General features: G+C 41.3%; 1 protein-coding gene and 1 pseudogene across 1 annotated transcript in view; both read left to right on the forward strand.

Moving 5' to 3' along the window:
* Positions 1–23,807, forward strand: part of TDRP (testis development related protein) — a 99,539-nt gene that overhangs the window by 31,520 nt on the left and 44,212 nt on the right. The window contains exon 2 of the mRNA XM_088479760.1: positions 4,108–4,167. Within this exon, the coding sequence (XP_088335886.1) occupies positions 4,108–4,167 (60 nt within the window). The remainder of the gene's footprint in view (positions 1–4,107; positions 4,168–23,807) is intronic.
* LOC148516667 (5S ribosomal RNA) lies at positions 10,467–10,584 on the forward strand (annotated as a pseudogene).

A 23,807-nucleotide genomic window follows, 5' to 3' on the forward strand; every position in this document is an offset into this window, starting at 1 on the left:
TACACAGGGGTGCAGAGAGAGGGGGGGGGGAACCGCGAGCAGGTACTACTTACCAGGGTCCGGCACAGCTCCCCATCCACAGCAGCCCAGAACACGCTGCTGTGTGCTGGGCTGCACTGGGAGACTGTCCGAGGCTACTAAAGCAGCAGCCCGAGCAGTCTCCCATGCCAAATGGGGGGAGCGATCATATGCTGTTTTGTTTGTTTTTCGAAGGGGGCGTGGCCACGTCTACCTTGATTAGGCCACACCCCCTACCCAGCCCCAGTCCGGCTCGACCCGCTGCAGCAGCAGATGATGGTCATTCAGTGTGTATCACTCGATCTGCAGATATATCTGTCAGGTGTGTACCCACCTTTAGGGTCTGATTCAGAGTTGTATGCAATGTACACAGCAGCTCCTGCAAACTTCTGTTATCAGCTATGACCACAGCATGTGAATCATGCTGTGGCTTGGGGGCACTGTAAGCAATCTTGCAGAATGAGACCTGCACATGCTCAGTATTGATCATACGCATGCGCAGATCTCTCCCCTTCAGGGGTTGAACACATACCATCGGGCAGTGGTGTCTTAAGAGAGGAAGGGCCCATGTGCGTTCCCCGTCCAAGGCCCACAAATAATACTACAAATAATCTTTGTGTGTGTAGTTATAAGTACTACAGAAATAGGATATGTGTTCTTGAATGAAATCTGATTTATGTCTGGGTATGTGTCTCTAAAGGGAACACATGGTACACAATGGTGACATTCTCATTATGCTCTTTTTCCATTGCACATGATTACCCAAATAAGCTTAGGAGTAGCAGCAGCCGGTCACCAGAGTAAACAAGTTTTAATGGTCACTGATTTAGGAACACTGTGCAGCTCGATGAGTTTCAAGAATTAGTGGTGATCATAAAAAACATCAGAGTCATCAGTGATATTGTATTTTAGTAACCCATGAGACTGCTGAAAGCACAGAAGCACTTACCCATACAGTAACCTATACTGAACTCATGGGAAAAGAGTAGCAGACTGAGAACACAATGACAATCACATGTTGCATGTGGATCATTTCCCATACACTGTTTTTGTGGTGTCCTGGTAAGTGCAGTGTACTTTCTCACTCTGTAGTTTAAAAAGAACATGGCTTTGTTTTCCAAGTACTTTAAATGGGTATTAAAAATAAAGTTGTCTATGCCATGTTTACACATAGCACTTGCTTTTTTTTCTATGCTCATTAAAAAGATCATATGATAAAAGTTGTACACTTGCATAATGTGCTATGTAAAAAATGTATTGCCAGCAATGCAACGCTGTTTTCTTAACATAATTTTTGCATGACATCTGTAAGTCTACAATAAGCCTGTGTGCACTTTATTTTCTTAAATCGCATTAATTATTTGCAAGCAAACTATAGAGGGTCATTTTATTTACAAAGTGTTGATGTGCAGGAACATTTACAACCTACTTGAAATGAGTTTGGATCTAGTGCAGGTTACAGAATGGAAGGACATGAGGGATGTTGCAGTGGCTTGCTGCACAGGAATCTGTATGTAATGCCGGCGGCTGTTTGGCCGCTGGATCAAATACCAACAGGGGGAGGCCGGCGGGTCTAAATCCCGACAGGTACAGGCAAAAGTACACTAACCCCCTCTTATCCATAGCCCTCCTTTAGGGGTGCCTAACCCTGACACCCCCCCTTAGTGCCTAACTGAAACCTCCCCCCCCCCCAGGGATGCCTACTGTCCCTCCCTAGTGATTATCCCTAAGCCCCCCTTGCCCTAGCCTAACCCTAACCTTCCCCTGGGGGGTGCCTAACCCTAAGTCCCCCCCCGTGGGTCCCTAAACCTCCCCCACCCCCCCCCATATCCCCGGGCTAAGTGTTATACTTACCCGTCTGAGGACGATCGGGATGGTGGGGGTCGTTCTTCTGGCATTGGGATTAACATTGACGTCTGCATTTCGACACCCATCTTAAGTCCCTTGTTGGGCAAGAGGAGTCGGGATTTAGACCAGCGGCATCGTGTCCGTAGGTATATTAACTACATCCTTGCTAGGCACACTTTACTAAACCCCAATGGGCAGTCTCTCTTTCTGACCTGCTTTAATAAATTGGCTTTTATTTGCCACTCATAATCTGAGCTATAGACATGACAAGTATAATTAATATACATTTGATTACCATGTATGTTATTGCACACCCAGAATAAAGTTGAATGCCAATGACTTATAACAGGCACCCTGGAGACCCTATCATTAGGCAGAGAATGCCAACAGCAGAACCACACTTTTCATATGGAATAGAACTGGTGTTTTTCTTATTTATTATTAAATCAGACATCAACTGGGGAATTCCATTAGGCGCAGGGAAAAGCTCTGGGTTTCACACATGGAGTTATTCAATTAATCAGCATTTGTCCCTTATGGTAAACCATGGGTTAACGCACGTTGAGCAACAGATGCCTCACAAAGTCCTGGGTTTTATAGCTTTCTCTGCTTGTTAAAATGCGGAGTCTGCATTTTAATGCAGATTTTTCCTCACATCTCCATGGTTTACTGTGCAGGGAAAATACTGATTAATTGAATGGCTCAAGGAGTGAGACCCAGAGCTTTTCCCTGTGCAGCGAATTCCACACCTAAAATTAATTCCCCCTAGATGTTTTTGGGCAGTTTTGTGAACTGATTTAGACTTGTCAACACTACATGACGGGATATATTCGGCATCTCAGTGGTCGGGGTGCCGACGCTTATATTACCAGCGCCAGAATCCCGGTGCCGGCATCCCAACCGCCGGAATACCAAAGGTAAGTGGCAGGGTTGGGTTAGGTTTAGGTGTTAGGCACTAGGAGGTGGGTTAGGCACTAAGGGGGGAGATGTTAGGGTTAGGCATCAGTAAGGGAGGGTTAGCATACTGACCAACAAGTGTCGGGATTCTGAGCGCTGGCATCCCGTACCCAACCCTACATGACTCCCTGTAAATGTCCATTGGCCCAACAAGAAAGGGAGGGCATTAATTAAAAAGAGGAATAACCACAAAAAAACTTTAACATGACAAAAGGATAAATGAAATGGGGCAAACTAGATGGGCCAAGTGGTTCTTATCTGCCATCAAATTCTATGTTTAAACTGTAGGAATGTCATACCCCTTTCACATTGCAAAAGTAACCCGGTATATTGCTGGGTCGACCCTGGTCGAGGTGCAGTGTGAACGCGCCATCAGAAAAATTGTCAGGTCCGGCGACTCTGCATTTCAACCCTGCAATCGACCGGAGTTGAACTCTGGAACAAGCCGGGTTGAAGTGCAGTGTGAACAGGTCCAACCTGGGTTATCCAACCCGGGACTCAGCAAACACCACTGATTGGATGTTCCTGGGTCTCACTTGATGATGTCAGCAGCCAGACGCACAGGCAGTACACTGCAGACAACAGCAGAGGCAGTATTCTGGCAGTCTGGATGGGGTTAATACCACTACTGTCATTACAGTGATGGCTTATTGGCATGATGAAGAAGTGAACTGTACACTATGCTGTCAGAAGCTGCATCATGCTCTCACTGGCTGAATCAAATAGCAGTAAAGCACAAACACTCAAGAACTCAGGGCTGCATAGTGGAATTCCATCAGCCATGATTCCTGCAATGCTGTGAGCAGTCCCCATCCCTCCCTTTTGTGATCTTTCTTTAAAATCCCGGGTCAGAGAAGAGGTTGCGATGTGAAAGGGGGTATCAATGAGTGATTCTTAATGAGTGTCAGGACACTTTGATATGTCACCACAGATGTTTCACAAGATAATAACTGTTTTTATTTGAAATTGCAGATGCTAATGGTTAATTGCAGATGCTAATGGTTAATTGCAGATGCTAATGGTTATTTATTGTGGTTTTCAAACATAACGGTATTTTTGTTATACAGGATTTATATTTTACAGTATTTAACATGTGTTTGTGACAAAAAGACATCCTGAGGTATTTGTCTGTAAGGATGTCCCAACACCAAAAAAGTAGCCATTCTTAACAGTAAAATTAGTGCCTACTGAAATGTTTACAGTGGATTAACAGCATGGTCGGAATGTATTTATTTGGAATGATCTGCTAATTGTATGACTGCTTAACTTTTTTTTTTTTTACAGAGTAAAGAGCAGCTGCTCCAGGCTGACCTGCAATCCCCTGTGTCACAGCTTGCTACAAAGGTATGTCTTCTAGTTGACTCAATTTAATTGTCCGTTCATATACAAACCATTAACAACAGTGATTTTATTGTGTGTCGCATGGTAATTTACATACTACTGGTGGTGCTTGCTTTTCTTCAGATATGCAAGACCGCATTCCCGGTTGTTTCAATTAAACATTCTAAGAAGTTGGTTGCGTTCTAACCATTGATTATTGGCCCAGTTCATCATTCTTTCACAAGAGACAAGACTGTGTCTCAGCAGTGTTTGGGACCAAGTCAGAAAACTTGAACAAAGGCAGGGGTTTTCTCTCCCAGGATTGGTTGGTAAGGATGGGAGACAGCTATACTGAACCATCATCTTCAGGGACTTTGGTCCAGAAAGGGAACAAGTATCCCAATAAATGTGTTGGAACCAAGAGCTGTTCTAAACACATTAAAGGAAGCACTCTCTCTTATTCAGACCTACATCCACACCACACTGGAATTGCCCAATCTCCTCTAATCTTGGATGCTATGCACTGCCTGAGATAACCCATAAGAATCCAGACAGACAATGCTACAGCAGTCGCATACACAAATTATCAGGATGAGACATAAAGTTACCTGGCAATGAGAGGATCTTTTCAGATCCTATGTTTATTTTATTTATTTTTTTATTTATTAACAGTTGCTTATATAGCGCAGCATATTCCGTTGCGCTTTACAATTGGAAACATTTATAGAACAAAACAGGGTAATAACAAACAGACATATAGGTAAGAGGGCCCTGCTTGCAAGCTTACAATCTATAGGTTGAGAAGAGATTCACGTGTCAGCAATATATGACCTAGAAATATATAATTTGAAGATGAGTTTCTTCTTTCTCTTTTTTTTCTTGCCAAGGGTTCTTTCTGTTCTTCAGACAGGCCTAGATTTGGGGCTTCATTAGGTTCCCTTTAAAAAAAAAAAAAAAAGAAAAGAAAAAAAGATTCTCTGATCCCAGAAGTAACCTATTGCAGGGCATATTACATGTCCAGCCACCATATATGCATCCCACAAAGCATTCAGTTACCACACTTTGGACTTTCACAGGAGTGGGTAACTTGAAAGTTATGTTTTCTTTTAGCTATATCATCAGCAAGAAGAGTTTCCAAATTTAGTGCTTCATCTTGTAGATCTCCATTTCTGGGATTCAAAAAGATAGGGCAGTGTTACAGACCATTTCTTGATTACGATAAAATGTGGACACCATTTTAGGTTTAAAGAAAGATAGTGTAACAATGACATTTGCTAAATCAAGTGAAACAACAGATCAGTCGATTGTCTCTGTTAAGCTGGGTCCGCACTATACATGTATATGTATTGGAACGACTATCGTAAAGTGTGTATCCTGTGCTGCACATCAGATGGGACGATGCCACAGCCAATGGGGTAGAGTTACATTAGACATGTAACGAGATATTACACCGTCGTACAATGGATCATGCAGTGTGTACAGTGATGCAATATATCGTTACATCGAAACAGTGAGGCTCTTGTTCGTCCAGGTGTGTACCCAGCTTTAGATATGGCGAGAGTGTTAAGAATTTATCTGGAGTAGACAGCCAGTATAAGGAAAAGTGATAGTTTACTTATAGCACTAAGAAAAGAGGTTAGCCAGCTCCCAAACAGACTATAGCCAGATGGATTAGGGCCACGATTCAGCATGTGTATCAGGAAGCTAGGATCTCTGCTCATTCCACACGCTCAGTTGGGACTTCGTGGGCAGCTTGGCATGGAGTTTCCGTAGAGCAACTACATGGTCCTCTGTTCATACTTTTACCAAATTCTACAGATTTTATGACTTTGCTTCCAGGGATGCTTCTTTTGGATGGAAAGTATTTTGTTCAGCAAAGACTTGGCATACTCTCCTTTAGGGACAGCTTTTGTACATACCCATGTTCAATAAGTGTCCCCTAGATATGGAGGAAGGAGAAAATAAGATTTTTGGTACTTATCGTTACATCTCTTCCTCAGAGTCCATCTGGGGAACACAACGGTCCCTTCATTGTGTGTGAGAAGGATGTTATTTTTTAAACTATCCTCAGAGCTTATGTTTATCCTGAGGAAGGGAGGAGCTTATATACTACAAAAAATTAACGTATGAAGTGGACTCAGAGAGAGATTTAACGGTAAATTCCAAAAATCTTATTTTCTGTGCATTGTTCCAGTATATACTTAGTGACTCACTATTCAAATTATTTAAGGACTGCTGGGAACATTTATCAAGCATTCATAAGAGTGGTTGTTATGGGCAACTTCTCCAATCAGCTTCTGCCTATCTTTTTAAATATTGTTCTTGATAAATGCTAGCTAGAAGCTAATTGGTCGCTATGGGAAACTTCTCCACGCGCCCACTTTTCCAGTGTCTTTGTAATTACTATATAAAAAGGAACTATTCAGCACGCTCTGAGTGAAGAAAAGGGGTGGAATGGCTGCTAACCAAGGGTTTTTACCATAGCAAATCAATTGCCCTAAAGTTATAAGAAAAAAGGTAGCGCCTTCATTCCAACACCCTGAATATATCTCCTAAACTCCAACTCATTTATATATTCTTTAGGTTTCTAAATTTTAATAAACACCATATAATGACATGTAATATACTGCTAATATATATATATTCTCTCATTCAATTTTCCAAGGTTGCTCACCATTAATCAGTCCAGATACAATCATAACAATTGTGATGTATGTCATAGACACCTGTGTAACTGTATAAGCACATTCCAAATATAATGTATATCCAAGGAAGGATAAAGTGGTATTCAAATAATTATTCAGCGGAGCTCTGGTATAGAGCTGATATACCCCAATGGAACCACTGGTTGTAATGCCTTTATAGGTTCTCAAACACCATCTGGTAGGTAATTAATAATTATACCAAGGTAACCACCATGCAGAATGTCTCTAATAAATGTGTATGTTCTAGAAAGCAACAATTTGATATCATACCTGCTGTGTTGTAGCCAAAAGCCGATAGCTGGTTTTCACAGCCATTGGAGTGGGTCAGCGCAGCTGCATGAGGTGTAAAACACTGCTTTGTGACGGTTTGCAGCATTGCCAGTCACAGTGCCAGTGATGGTTTTGCAGCATTGCCAGTTGTGTGGAGCTGTGAACTTCTCCTGTAGTTGCCGGCAGCTGTGTGCTGGGACTTTCTCCCTTGCTTTCGGCGGCTGCGTGCTGGAAGTTTCTGCTGTTAAGATAGGAGCGCAGCACATGCCCATAGTGTTTTTTTGGGTATATTCAAAATGGAAGGTTAGTACCCAGTTAGCGGGTGATATGCAGGATACGCCTCTCCTTGACGCGTTTCTCTTTATATAGAAAGTTTCTTCAGTAAGTTAAGTCCACAATTCCTAAATCTTGGTATTTAAGGATCCAATCAATGCTCTTGTGGGCTAATTGCTTAATTAGTGATCACCTGCATTCTCAGTTTTCTCTACCACAAGTATTTAAATGAGACTTATCATTTATCATATAATAAACTTTCTATAAAGACAACATAAAATGATACCAATGCAGCAGTATTATAAATAAAAAAAATCTATAAAAAATACAATAATCTCATCCATACAAAGATTATATAAAAAAAAGACCTTTAAATTAATATATATTTTACCACTACCAGAAAATTATATACACTCAGGTGCATAAATATTGGGACATTGACAGAATTTTCATATTTTGGCCTCTATTCACCACCACAGTGGCTTTGAAATGAAACAAACAAGATGTTTAGACTTGCAGATTTAATTTGAGGGTACTTACATCCAAATCAGGTGAACAGTGTAGGAATTACACGGTTTCTATATGTGCCTCTCACTTTTTAAGGGGCCAAAAGTAATGGGATGATCAACTCAAAAGCTATTTCATGGACAGGTGTGGGCTATTCCCTCGTTATTTCATTATCAATTAAGCGGGTAAAAGGTCTGGAGTTGATTCTAGGTGTGACATTTGCATTTGGAATCAGTTGCTGTCGACTCTCAATATGAGATCCAAAGAGCTGTCACTATCAGTGAAGCAAGCCATCATTAGGCTGAATAATCAAAACAAACTCATCAGAGAGATAGCAAAAACATTAGGTGTGGCCAAATCAACTGTTTGGAAAATTCTTAAAAAGAGAGAACGCACCGGAGAGCTCAGCAACACCAAAAGACCCGGAAAACAACTGTGGTGGATGACAGAAGAATTATTTCCCTCGTGAAGAAAAACCCCTTCGCAACAGTTGGCCAAATCAAGAACACTCTCCAGGAGGTAGGTGTATATGTGTCAAAGTCAACAATCAAGAGAAGATTCAAAACATACCACCTCATCAGTGAAGCCTGTTGGTGGTAGTGTCATGGCGTGGGCATGTATGGCTGCCAATGGAACTGGTTCCCTTGTATTTATTGATGATGTGACTGCTGACAAAAGCAGCAGAATGAATTCTGAAGTGTATCGGGCAATATTATATGCTCATACAACAGTTGGCCGAATCAAGAACACTCTCCAGGAGGCAGATGTATATGTGTCAAAGTCAACAATCAAAAGAAGACTTCACAAGAGTGAATATAGAGGGTTCACCACAAGATGTAAACCATTGGTGAGCCTCAAAAACAGGAAGACCAGATTAGAGTTTGCCAAACAACATCTAAAAAAGCCATTACAGTTCTGGAACAACATCCTATGGACAGATGAGACAAAGATCAACTTGTACCAGAGTGACGGGAAGAGAAGAGTGTGGAGAAGGAAAGGAACTGCTCATGATCCAAAACATACCACCTCATCAGTGAAGCATGGTGGTGGTAGTGTCATGGCGTGGGCATGTATGGCTGCCAATGGAACTGGTTCCCTTGTATTTATTGATGATGTGACTGCTGACAAAAGCAGCAGAATGAATTCTGAAGTGTATCGGGCAATATTATATGCTCATATTCAGTCAAATGCTTCAGAACTCATTGGACGGCGCTTCACAGTGCAGATGGACAATGACCCGAAGCATACTGCAAAAGCAACCAAAGAGTTTTTTAAGGCTAAAAAGTGGAATGTTATGCAATGGCCAAGTCAATCCCTTGGCCTGAATCCGATTGAGCATGCATTTCACTTGATGAAGACAAAACTGAAGGGAAAATGCCCCAAGAACAAGCAGGAACTGAAGACATTTGCAGTAGAGGCCTGGCAGAGCATCACCAGGGATGAAACCCAGCGTCTGGTGATGTCTATGCGTTCCAGACTTCAGGCTGTAATTGCCTGCAAAGGATTTGCAACAAAGTATTAAAAAGTGAAAGTTAGATTTAGGATTGTTTAGTTTGTCCCATTACTTTTGGCCCCTTAAAAAGTGGGAGGCACATATGGAAACCGTTGTAATTCCTACACCGTTCACCTGATTTGGATGTAATTACCCTCAAATTAAATCTGAAAGTCTGCAGTTAAAGCACATCTTGTTTGTTTCATTTCAAAGCCATTGTGGTGGTGAATAGAGGCCAAAATATGAAAATTCTGTCAATGTCCCAATATTTATGCACCTGACTGTATCATCATAAATGCCAAAATATAATATCTGCCTCATAAGGAGCTGAATTACATCTGATCCAACACGTTAGGCAAGGAAAAAGGGAGAGGGGAGATTAGGTAAGGGGTTTATAGAAACTCATGGGCTACTACTTCATTCAGACCATCCGGGTATAATGTACTCCTAACATGAATCCTATGTGCTGCACACATAATCTCCTCCTAAATCTATCACCTCCTCTAAAAGGGGATGTAGTTAATTTACCGACAGCCAGGATGCTGGCCGTCAAAAACCTGACTGGGGATTAAAGATGCGTTGACATCCCGACAGCCGGCATCTCGAACGAAGATAAGCGAGAACAGGTTAAGTGATGGCTAAGGGTAGTCTCTAAAGCGGCGTGAGACACTGAGATACTACCTTATCAAGAATATTGCGCTAATGCTGTAGAAAGCGTTGTTTAAGTGGGCAAGTGGTACGACCCAGATATTGCAATGCCACAGTCACACTGTAGGACATATACAACATAGGATGTTGTACAATTAATAAAGGTTTTTAAAGAATGTAGTTCTTTTTACTTTGTAGACACAAGTCTTTGTAATTTACTATGAGTGTTCAGTCTGCCCCCACCAGGGATCTACGAGAACTACCAAGATCCTGTGTGACCACAGCTACAAATATAAATGGGGCTTCCATTTTCGCCTGATTGTGTAAGTTAATGGTAGTCAAGTGTGCGGGGGGGAGCCAAAGCCTCAAATTATGTAGATTACATATGTACTGCTTCGATCTGATAATGGTGCTATTTTCCCTAATATATCTACAGCCATACTATGCGTGATTGCCCAATCCCGTCTGATCTTGGAAGCTAAACTGCATTTGGCCTGGTCAGTACCTGGTAGGGTGACCTCCAGGGAATACCAGGTGCTGTAGTTCAAGATATCCATTTGGGAGTGGTGTTTGCACACGGTTAAGCAGTATAGGAATTTATAAGCTTCAATCAAACACATCCAATTTCTGAGTGTGTAATTCTTAATTTGCCTTCAAATAACAAAATAACAGACCACATTTGTACATAAAAAATGGTGCCAAAAGTACAACCCCCCCCAGCAAATCCCTCCTCCCCGGGGCCATATTACTGAGCACCTACCCCTTGAGCAACCAAACCTCAAAGCCACAACACTAAGGGGATACCCCCGGCAAAGGACACCTCTGCAGCCACATTGCTGTGCAACTACCAACCCCCACAGCCACACAACATAAAATACAAGTTTCCCTATTAATTTATCAGTTTAAAGTAGATGATAGTAAGGAGGGGTTTATCTAGAAAACAAAAAAACACGCCAAAAGAATCCTCCCCCACAGCACCCTGCGATTGGCCCGCAATCTATCTGTAAATGAAATGCAGAAGACTCAGATACACATTTGCAAACATATGAATAGCCACAAGGTGCATCAAGGCGTTTCTGCGAAGAGTAGTCCTAACTCTTGAAAATTCAGGTGTTTTAAATTGACCTGGATGTACCCCAAAACTCATCAATAGGGCACTAGAAGTACCAGCACTCCCTCCCAGCTACTGATCCCATATATGTCTCTAAAACTGTGGCTTACAAAGTGCACTTTGGTAATTCAATTTATAGGCTTATACAGGTGCATAAAATATCCCCCACCATTGGTATTGATCTTCAGGAACCATACAGGGGAAGCAAGTGTTCACTTATGAAGAGTGCAAATTTATTTACCTCTTGGTACAGGTTGGGTATGGTATCTTGGTGCTCAGAATCCCGACTACGGCATCCCGACAGGGTTCGGATACCGACATCTGCCACTAAGTACTTTGCCACTAAACCCAAGCCTCCCTCCCCGCAGGATATACCTAATCTACCCTTATTCTTTATTACATTTCTAATGACTGGTCATTTTCTAATATAGCTCTAAAACCTAATTAAAACTTGTGAATCTAGTAGATCAGATGAACTCGACCTTCACCTCCCTGCTAGTAGTTTGTTTGCCCTGTGTAATTTACATTTATTTTTCCTGATGGGGGGAATGAACTGTGGAGTAAATGATGCATAAACACTGGATCCTGATCTGAATGAAGATATCATATTTTATATTCAAAATACGTAGACAAGCAAAATGCTTATTTTTCTCATGATTAATTATGTTTATGTAAGAAAGTAATTTACATTTATGAACTTATCTGATTAGCTCATTATGCCAGTGACCTTAAAGTGCCCACGCTCTGTGACGTCAATGACTAATCTGGTAGTTTTATACCAGACTGGTCAGGAACCTTCATTGAGTGGGAATAAATGCAGTTCAGTTTGAATTGGGCTTTTACTGGACTGACCATCACGGATACACACTGAATGCAAGTATTAGGGCAACAGATAACCCAATGTATAGTATATTTTTCTGTGAGGCAGGTTATCACTCTGATCTCCGTTTTGGCCATCCATGTAATGCTGGGTACACACTATACGATGGTGCAACACAGCAATATGATGTAACAATACATTGTGTCACCATACACATTACGCAATCCAGCGTACGGCAACGCAATGTATCGTAACATGCTGCATGTAACAACATCGCGTCGTCCGTCCAATCGTCCCATCTGATGTTCAGCACAGCAGATGGGACTATTCAATGAATGTCGTATTTTTGCATACACACTATATGATGTGTACAATATACTGTTCCGATGTGGCACAATAGATAGTATTTGTGTACCCAGATTTTGTTTTAGAGAGCCTGGTAAACAAAGTTTGCTTAAAAGGCAACATAGTAAATTTCCTAAGATGCTGGTATGAGAGTAGTACTGGCTCTTTAAGGAAGTTAAAGTCAACTATACCAAGTAATTGTTAAAGAAATGCCTAATTTCGTAAAGAGTCTGTGCTAGATTTATGCTTGAGGTTTTTTTCCCACTGTCGTTTTAATAATTGCTTTAATGAATTAACTTTATCGCTAGGCTATGTGATTGCCCTGCGCTGGCACAAGAATGGCTGGAAAGCAAATACTGCAGGGCAATCACCCAGCCTAATTCTACTGTTACAGTTCCATAATATTCAGTTAGATATATAGTGTATTGATTTTAAATAATGTTGTCTTATGGAAAGTATAACTGGATACTAAAGGTGCCTACACACATGGCGATATTTCACCCTATCTGGCCAATTCCGACGCATCGAACGACAGATCGTGTAAAATATGCCCAAATCGTGAGTCCCCACTCACGATCACGATGCAATCGTCACACATCGCATCTTCAGATCTGTCGTGCTGTAGGGCAGATCTAACAATCTCAAGTCACGATGCACTGGATAGTTTAGGAGGCACGATAGATCATGTGTCAAATTGGCAGCTTTTTCAGACCAAATTGTGCCCACGACTGCCATGGAGCTCCCGGGGAGAGTTCAGGGGGAAATCGTACACATCGTGGGATTGTGAGCATATCGCTTTGTGTGTAGGCACCAAGAATACATTTGTTGACATCTTTAAGAAGAAGAACATTATCCAATAAATAGAAAGTGCCCAAAGAAACAATTAGAGGATTATTTTATATCCCCCTTTGATATTCAATAAATTTATTTTATTTATTCAATAAATAGCAAAGCAAATTTTTAAATGAGGAGTAACAAAACTAATTATGATAAAGGCGAGTAATTGGAGCATTGGCTGAAACAAATACTAATTGAAGCGGCGCTGCTGGCAGTGTAATAATAATACACGATCTAAAACAGATTAAATTGATCTATACAAGAGGAGATCCATAATCACAGGTCAGCTTGTGCATGATAAATGAAAACCATAAAGTAGCCATCTATATGAACATGCTGATCTGTTTGTGATTTGTGTCCCAGGACTTGCAGTGAAGTAATCCAGTTTCAATTGAGTCCCGGACTATAGACAGACAGTAATTAGTTAGACAATGTCTATATAGATACCAGATGTTAGACAGTTAATAGTTAGACAAGGATAAAAGTTCGACAGACAAAAGTCAGACACAATAAAGTTAGATGTAATGTCCCACGATATGTGTTTCATATACTGATTTTCTATTATGTTGTTGTTGCAAGGCTTTGCATCTTGTTAAATTTGTCCTTCCTGGTTTTCTGTAGCTAGGGTCCGATGTCATCAGCCTTCATTTCTTCTTGTCTGTAGCTCTGTGTGTGTGTCAAGCTGCACTTGAGTTCTGGCAAATTATCATCTTTTCACCTACTATGCTATGCATAATTAAAAGAATATCAGCTTGAAATAAACCTTCATCTGGATTCTTCATACGTGTATTACTAGTGGAGTTGACACTGTCTGACAAAGTCCCTTGGTGTAAGTACTGGTTCAATACAGATATACACAGAGGAATTATCTCAGGGGCCTTACACTTACAGCCTGGTTAAAGTCAGAATATTAGACATGTAAAAAGTTCGACAGGGTCAAAAGTTCGACATGAAAAAGATCGACTCAACAATGCTTCACCCAATTTTTTATTTTTTTTATGGTCAGGGTTAGGCACTTACCCAGATGGTTAGGGTTAGGCACCAGGAGGGAGGGTTAGGGTTAGGCACCAAAGGGTGGGTTAGGGTGAAGATTAGGGCTAAAAAAATAATAAATAAATAAAAAATTGTCGACCATTTTTGTGTCGACTATTTTCATGTTGAACTTTTGACCCTGTCAACTTTTTGTACCTGTTGAACTTTTTACATGTCTAACTTTAATGTATCTGACTTTTGTTTGTGTCTAACTTTTTTCCCTGTCTATCTGTTGACTAACATCTGGTGTCTATCTAGACATTGTCTAACTAATTACTGTCTATCTCTTATGCCACACCCATTTCAATTCAGCCATTACCTTCAACACTTTTCTAAAATATATAGTGCACGGTCTGTCTGAATGTGCAGTGGCCGAATGCACTGTATCATTGTTTAGCTCTATGAGGATGATTCACAATCCGAATGTATCCATTGACCATAGTTACACCAGTTTTAAAGTGATTATGGGCTGAATCGTAGTTGAGGTTTTTTTTTTTTTTGGTCTTACACATGATAGATATCTAATATACACCTTTACTAAAATCTAGTCATATGGACAAATTTGCCATGCCATTGACTCTGTGACTTAGCCACGCCTTGTGATTTTTCTTAAAATTTGCTACTTTAATCTGCTACTTTTATACTAGAGATGAGCGGGTCCGGTTATCTGAGAATCGGACCCACCCGAACTTTCAGAGCCGAGCTAGGCTCGGGTTTTCCCGCCTGACTCTGATCTCAAAACAAGGCAAAATGTCATCCTCCCGCTGTCGAATTCTTGTGGGTTTTTAATTATATAAAGGTCCCCGCGATCAGCGCCATATTCACTCCGGCTGTAGAGAGAGAAGCTAGCAGACGTAGTTGGTCACTGTCAGTCACTCAGTGTGTGTCCAGTCGTGGTCTTGGCCTGAAGGCTGCTGCTGTGTTGTCTATAAAGGGGCTTAGGCTGCAGTATATAAAGGGGGACTTCCTTCAGTAGGTGCTGCACCTGCTGTGTCACTTGTCCTGTCAATTAACTCTGGCTGCTGCTGTGTTTTTGTCCTGTCCATCAGGCTAGGGCTGCAGTCCATAAAGGGGTGCTGGGCTAGGGCTGCAGTCCATAAAGGGGTGCTGTGTTGTCCAGGGGGGAAGGGGGGTGCTCTGTCAATTAGGGGTCCTTTTTCCGCAGTGTGTTTTTTTGTTAAAAAGGTGTTTTTTTTGTGTGTGCACCTTAGCAACTTAGCTGCGCTATTATTGTACGGTAATACTGCCGCAGTTTATCGTCCACATATTAGTGACTCTGCAGGTGGTCTGTCCGCACTCGGCAGGGGTGCTTTGTTGACCATCAAAAAGGGGTGCTGTTTGTTGTTCAACAAGGGGCTGCTGCCTCATTCAGGGGTGCTCTTCCCCAGTGTAAAAAAATATATATTCTTCGGTGACCCTGCCGGTCAGACCGCAGTGTAAGTTTGTTGATATGGAGGATGATCCAATGAGAGGAGAGCAGGAACCACATACCAGTCTTGCAGCTGCCGCCAGCAGTCATGATGACGATGCAAGGCCGTCAACGTCATCTACGAAAGCCGATGCCCAAGGGCTTAAGTCAAAATGAAACAAGCAATGTTTTACAGTGTTAAAAAGAAAAAAAAAAGCTAAGTTAGCTGCAGAGAAACAAAAAAATTGGAAATATGCTATTTACTACACAAAGTTGCAAGGAAAGGATAAGGCCTTGGCCTTTTATTTATGACTGGTTCTGCATCTTATGATAATGTAAGCCCTTCTCCCTGTAGAAGTTTCAAAAATATTAAAATCGCTAAGGCACATGAACCAACTTTATGCTCAGAAAAGTCACAGATCCCCGAGGAGAATCAAAGTGTGTCCACGGTTGCCATGTGTGAGCCTGACCTTTCTAGTACTGTACTTGAAGAGGATCCTCCTTCCACCATTTGTGTGCCCTCTGCAAATGTGGGAATGAGTATCACAAGTCAACATGTTGAAGTAGAAATCGAGGCTGTGGAATTGCACCAGGAAGATGAGGAGGATATTTCTGTAGTTGGCGCTAACTAGGATGATGAGGATGTTGATGCCGAGGATGATGATTGTGTAAGTCAGGCAGCAGTTGTTGCCCATGGTAGGAAAAAGGCAAAGCCCATTGTTGTCATGCCGGGGCAAAAGACAAAATAATCCACTTCTCATGTGTGGAATTATTCCACCCAAATCCAGACAACAGTTGTAAAGCCATCTGTAACCTTTGCCAAGCAACAGTGAGTAGAGGTAAGGACCTTAACCATCTAGGAACCTCCTCCCTGTTACATCACTTGCAGCGCATTCATCAAATTAAAATGTTTTTCAAATTCAGAAACTTTGGCTAAAAACAGTCCAGTGTCACATAGCTGCTCCCTTCTCTGATAGCTCCAAGCGCCTGCAATCTCCATCACCAACACCTGCATCGTGATTGGAAGTAGTCCTGCATCCAATTTCATAAGAATGACTGCCTCCTCTCCTCTCTGTGATTCCTCAAAAGGATCCTTGAGTGCTAGGCCTGTTGCTGCTGTGAGTGGATCTTCATTCCAGAAGGGTACCAGGAAGAAGACTACTTTTAGTAGTTTAACAAAACAATTGTCTTTCAAAAAATCCTTTTGGACGGGGGAACAAGTATGACAGCAGTCACCCAGCAGATTACTGACGCCATAACTACTATGCTGGTATTAGTTGTGCGTCCAGTAACCGCCAATAATGCAGTGGGTTTTAGACCATTAATTGAGGTCCTGTGTCCCCACTACCATGTCCCTTCTAGATTCCACTTCCCTAGAACAGCAATTACCAGTCTGTACAAGGGCATTAAAAAAAACCTTGTTGGTGTCCTCCGAAATGCCGTTGTGCTCACTGTCCACTTAACCACAGTTATGTGGACTTAATGGGACAGGGCAAACTAAAGTTTACATAACTCTGACAGCCCACTAGGTATGTGTATTGCCTCCAACAGTGCAAACAGCAGCAGTAGCATCTAACAAATGCCAGCTCATTCAGAGGCATTCTACTCTGTGTATAACCGGTTTCACTAAGGCATACCACTGAGCACCTCTAAGATGAATTCAGGGAAATCATTGTAAAATGGCTTACCCCGCTTGGACTCTCCTCGGGATTTGTGATTTCTGACAATGCCACCAATATTGTGCGAGCATTACATTTGGGCAAATTCGAACATGTCCCATGTTTTGCTCACAAAATTAATTTGGTGGTGCAACATTTTTTTAAAAATCACTATATTTTGGCGACCATACTTGAGCCTAGTTTTAAGTAATACCTTGAGTCTTTCTTTCCGACGGACATAAATCTGAAGAGATGCAAAGAGCTGTTGGTGAAAAAATTGGCCGCTCAAGCGGCACGTGACATGGCAGCATCTCCTCCTTCAGTTTTTGCGGCTGCCAGGAAAAAGCTAAATTTTCCTAAAGCTGGGTACACACTGACAGATATATCTGTCCAATCTGTCTGGTGGAAAGAAAAATCTGGTCTGTCTTCCATGGTTTTGGAGCAAATTTCTATTTGTATTTGCTCCCATACTTTACCAGATTTTCCTTCCCACCAGACAGATATATATGTCAGTGTGTACCCAGTTTAAGAGACCCACTGCTGGTGATGCAGATCAGTCAGCAAAACCTAATGACATCTGTTTAAGTCTGAAAGAACTGCCTACAATGAGTGACATGTCTACCATGACTTTGTCTGGTACGGTCACCATTCAGAGAATGGTGGATGACTATTTTAGGGATAATATCCAAATAGGCATGTCAGACAGTCTGTTTCACTACTGGCGTAAAAAAAAAAATATATATATATATATATATATATATATATATATATAATATATATATATATATATATATATATTAATATAATATCACCTTCTACACTACAATTTGACATTTCTATGATGATTAATGTCAGAAGTAATATTTCCTTCGAGCACCATCTGGATTCACTGACCGTAACCCTGTTCTTGTGGTAGTATTGTACATAACATGTCAATCAGTAGTCAGCAATAAGCACCATTATACTCATTGTTATGTGGTGTATACTACTGAATGAAGCAGTGTACTGCTAGGAGTTTGGACATGGCAGATATGGCTGCATCTGGGAGAAGCAGGACACAACAGGAGGCTCAGGTAAGTAAACATTTGTAGAGCATGGTAGCAGACATTTCCCATCTGATGGGGCATGGCACTACCCATTTCCCAGCTGGTGCTGTATGGCACTGGGCACTTTACGAGTGGCTGGACATAGTAGTGGGCAATAACATCTGACATAGAACATGACACTGACATTTGATCTTCAGAGAATTAGCACTGCATATCTGGCCAGGCATGGTGCTGGCCACATTATATTGTACTGGACATTATACAGGTCACTTTACATCGTAATGGACATTGCACATCAGACTTCATGGTAGTAAGCATTTAACATCTTAATAAAGCATGGTACTGGACATATGACATCTTGCTGAGTATGTTGTAGACCAGTGGTTCTCAGTTCTAGTCTTCAAAGCTTAAGATAACTACACACTGTAAGATTTTTTTAATCAGGACAAGGAACGGGACGATTTTTCTGAAAATTAAAAGCCCCAATATCGGTGCTACACCTTATGCAATTTTTCCATAGAAGCTACAGATTTGTCACCACACCACACTGATTTTGCATATGTCCACCCACAAGTATGATGACATAGTGACAGGAGAACGTAGGAAATATGGACAGATTATCGAAAATGCTCACACACTGCTCCATATCGGGAATTGAGGCCGAGATTTCTTTCTTGACCATCAGATCAGATGATAGAAAGAATGCGCTTGTGAATGTTTTATTACCGTTTTATTGGTGAAACGATCGTTCATACACACTATGCAATAAATCAAGCCGATCACCCGATTCTTCGCAAATGGCCCAATAATTGTATAATGTGTACTTAAGGTAGTTTAAGATTTTGTTTTGCCGTGAGAGGTGTACAGTCTCTTCCTCCCCACCGTTGGATGTACCCCAAAGCACATCAGAATTCCGGAAATATCAAATAATTCTTGAAGTATTGACCTATACAAAACAGAAAAATCAAGTTATATCATGAATTAAGGATGTGCTCTTTACTTTTAATGGGATGTATTTTGCATCTTCGAGTTGCACTCCTATATGAAAGTACATTTTTAAGCACACTTTGAACTAGAGATGAGCGAGTTCGGATTTACTCAGTTCTTATCGCCACATTACCGCAAGTTCGGATTAGTTCTGATTTATTTTATTGGCTATCCAAGACACGTGATAGCCGATAGCCAATAAAATGCCGTTTTGAGAACAGAGTAAATCCGAGCCCGCTTATCTCTACTTTGAACCATGTAGTAAAAACTTAACAAACCTAGGTGTCACTTATAATAAAGATTGTCCTCTGTTTGTATGATGTAGCTGAAACTAAACAGAGGACAATCTTTATTATAAGTGACACCTAGGTTATTATGAGAGAGACTTAAATTTGCAAAGTACGTTAGTAAACATAGCAGCAGGATTCAAATCTTAGTACATTTGCAAAGAAAGCAGTATAGCATCTTACACTGCTACCAATAAATGCTGGCAAACATAAGGCTGTATGTTAAGACTAATCAGCTGAAAAGTGTATTTAACAGTTACAGAAATATAACATAAGCCCAACATATATGAGCAGACAGTATTTCCCCTTAATGTCAGACAGTCTATCCCAATTAGATCCCTGCATTTAGCATTGTACTGTATTGAAGATTCAGCATTTATTGGTAACTGTTAAGGGTTATGAATGCTGTAAACTTACAAGGTGCAGCAGCTCATCTGACATAGGAACCTTGCATTCTTTGAGCAGTCTTTTTTGTTTTTCTTCAATATTAGATTCTTATTTTATTGATTTCCGTCACAGAATATATTTGACAAAACATACAATAAAATAAGCAATAAAATAATATAAACAGGATAGGAACAGGGAAAAAGTTGGCCCTAGTGCCAGGGTTCATCTAAATAAACTTATCAATACAGTACTGTAAACATACTATACAATCATCTACAAATAAACAATATAGTGCAAAACATATATCAAACACACATACATAAACTCCCATAATTGAGAATCATGTAAAATAAGGCTAGTAGTGCTTTGAGTGCGTCAGGACTCTGCTCGATATTCACTCCAACTGAACCATATCATTAATGGATTATTGGCTGAGGTGAAGTATTAAGACTCCCGCTATCTCAAAATCACAATTAGCTTGTATTTTATCCTTAGGGCCGTATTCAATTAGTTTTGCACCCGTGATAAAGTTTTGCATGGCGGACTTTTCGCCCACATCGCGTATTTTGGCCACGGAAACTTATCTTGCGCGTCCCCGCTATTCACCCTGTTCAATTCCAAAGTACGCGAAAATGATGACACGCTAAGTCAGAACAGGCGAAAAGTGGTATCCGAATCGGGGTTATCAGCCTGAGCCCCCAAAAAGATGCAGAAATATTGGGGATCTGTGGTGAAAAGATGCAATCCACTATACTTTTTCGTGGATCTCTGCTTTTCACTTCTAATTGAATACGGCCCTTAGGGGGAGATTTAATAAAGCTTGGGAAGAGATAAAATTGGAGATAAATGGCACCAACCAACCAATCAGCTCCTAACTGTCATTTTTTAAACACATCCTGATAAGTGACAGTTAGGAGATGATTGGTTGGTGCTATTTATCTCCAATTTTATCTCTCCAAGCTTTATTAAATCTGCACCTTCAATTAGAGGTGAGAAGCTGCGATCGACGAAAAACATTCACCGATGCGATGTTTTTGCCACATTCCAAAGTATCGACCTATTCAATTCCAGCACGTTTTCGCCTGTGCGAAAACTCCATAGGCAAAAACAGGCAAACAAGTTTCTCCACTCAAAGGCAGGAGAAAAGAAGTGCAAAATCCCTATTTTTGCCTAAAAATGTGGGGATTTGGTTCAGGACCCTTTTGACACCCCACCTTATTACTAATTAGGCAATAAAACATAAAATTACAGTTGTTCAGGGATCCGCATACATATATATTTGTATGCAATGATGCTTAATTAGTTCCTCATCCATTAGTAGTGAGTAATGTCTGAGGCAGGCTTGCCGACTTTCTGGCTGCCCCTTTTGGGAGGGAGCAGCCAGATTGGCATGACAGAGGGCGCGGCCATCACGAGTAGGCAGGGCCGGCCAGACATGTAATTGTGGGTGGAGCGGGGGGGTGGGGCCAGGCAGTCACGTCATTTTGGCCCCACTACACAATGCAGATATTACAGGCATTGTGAAGCGGGGCGGAGCCAAAATGACGTGAATCGGCCTGAATCGCGTCACCTACCCCCCCGCTTCGGGGGTTTCTAAGGTAATTGCGAGGGGTGGTTGGCAGCCGGGAGGATTGCCTGCCTTCCCGGGAGGTCAGGAGCGGCGCCCGATTTTCGGGAGGCTCCTGACCAAATCGGGAGGGTAGGCAAGTATGGTCTGAGGTGTGATCTAAATATAAAATCTGTGATAATTACAATCATATCAATCTGGTTGACCTTCACCTGTGGGGGTAGGTGTTATTCGGGATGCAGTTTTATAGACCGACGGACTAAATGCCACCGGTCTATATCCCGACAGGAGAATCCCGACGGGGTCTTAAGATAGGTGTTGAAATAACGACGCCTATCTTAATCCCGACGCCGGAACACCGAAAGACCCCAGTCCGAACGAGGTAAGTCCGGGGCGTCCTTTGCTTTTCGCTATTCGCTGCATTCACACATATGCGTTATCGCCTGTTTTGCAATTGAATAGGGCGAAAAGCGGGAGCGCACATTGTGTAAGTAGGTGAAAACTTCGCGTTTATCGCTTATCTCTGCTTTTTGCCGCTAATTGAATCTGACCCTTGGTGGCAATTAAAATATGCCCCTAACATAATAGACATGGAATAATGCTAAAAAGGGATCTGGATGATGTATAGTAATCCCATTCACCTTGGAGATTAACATAGATACCTGACGCCACAATATATTCAAGTTTGGACATGCCCAGAAGACCTGATAAATATCCCCAATTTGCCCGCTTTGGTGCCAACATTGGTTAGGAAGAGAAGGCCAGATTTTATGGAGCCTGTCGGGGGTTAAATAATACATCCTGTGAATAAGTTTATAAAACATTTCTACTTGGGACCTTCTTTGAGTATTGATTACATTCAAGTAACTGAGCTATTGTTCCGTTCATTACATTTTATTAGCTGTTCTTTACATATCAATAAAGTAGCACTGGCTTTTGCTTGTTTGTAGTGCGTTTAGGATTCTTTACACTTTTTTTTCTGTACTGAGTGGATGTGGAGTGAGACAAATGGTGATTTCCCTCCCCCCCAGTATTTATTGATGTTTGCCCTGCATCAGCTGTGCAATATTTCCCTCCTAGAGCTGATACAAATGAATAGAGAGTCCTCTGTTCTTAAAGATCAATTTACTCAGTGCCTCAATTGTGCTTGTTTTGTCATCCTGAAACCTGCACTGTTGGGATTTTCATTACAATGGGTTAGCTACTGTGTCTTTAAGGAGCCATTTATAATGTCTGACACATACATTTCTAGGTCACTTGGCTTATATGTGTTGTTTGCAATATTACCTTGAGGCTAACTTGTCATTTGGTGTACAATGGACTATAATGAAATTGCAGCCAATTTGGCACAACAGGTAGATATTTCATTATCCTCTAGCAAGTTAAGGTTACTGTTTGTACAGATCTTTCATCGTCCCTTTCCTCAGAGGGCCCACAGGGCATGAGTGATCTTCTAAACCACAGTTAGGCCACCTTACAGTGACGAAACTAAAAGTTCCGTCATTACTTGCCTGTCTCTTCTTTATAGCACAGGTTCTCAAACTGTCCTCAGGACCTTAAAAAGTGCATGTTTTCCAGGTCTCCTCACGGAGATCCACCTGTGGATCTTTTAAAATGTGTCCGTAAGTAATGAGTACGCCTGTGCTCCTGCTAGGTGACCTGGAAAATGTGAACTGTTTGGGGTCCTGAGGACTGAGTTTAAGAAACTGCTTTACAGTGATAGAGGTACATCAGTTTTATTTTTTTCTGTGTTATTTAATTTCTACAACCGCTAACAGTTTTGTCCTTTTACGAGCAGGTAAATGACCAATATGCAGTCTTTTGGAATATAGTGGAAAGGAGCTATTTTGTATTAATATTTGTTTATTAATAAATTGATTTTAGCATGGTTAGGAAGGACCTAAAAGGAAACTAGTGTATAAAAGGTTGTACAGGCTAAACTTTCAGCACTTCCACTGATGAAGAAACTGTAGTTCTAATCAAGCACATGCCAGGTCCCACATTGGCTACTTTAGCTTCTAAAGTAGCCAAGTGGGATCTGGCATGTGCTTGATTAGAAGATTTTCTTCATCAGTGGAAGTGCTGGATTAGGGAGTTTCTACATTAATTTAATTGCTGAAGGGGAATATTCTGGCTCAGGGCTAGAGCTCTTTTAGGGAATGATGTAATAGAGGATGGGTTGGATATAACTGATGCAGGTATGGCCAACAGAGATTTCTTGTTCCATTCAAAAATTCCAATTGTTCAGGGATCAGCTTACATATACAGTCAGGTCCATAAATAT

This window comes from Taudactylus pleione, unplaced genomic scaffold, assembly GCF_031769625.1.
Source record: "Taudactylus pleione unplaced genomic scaffold, aTauple2 ptg000244l, whole genome shotgun sequence".
NCBI lineage: Eukaryota > Metazoa > Chordata > Amphibia > Anura > Myobatrachidae > Taudactylus > Taudactylus pleione.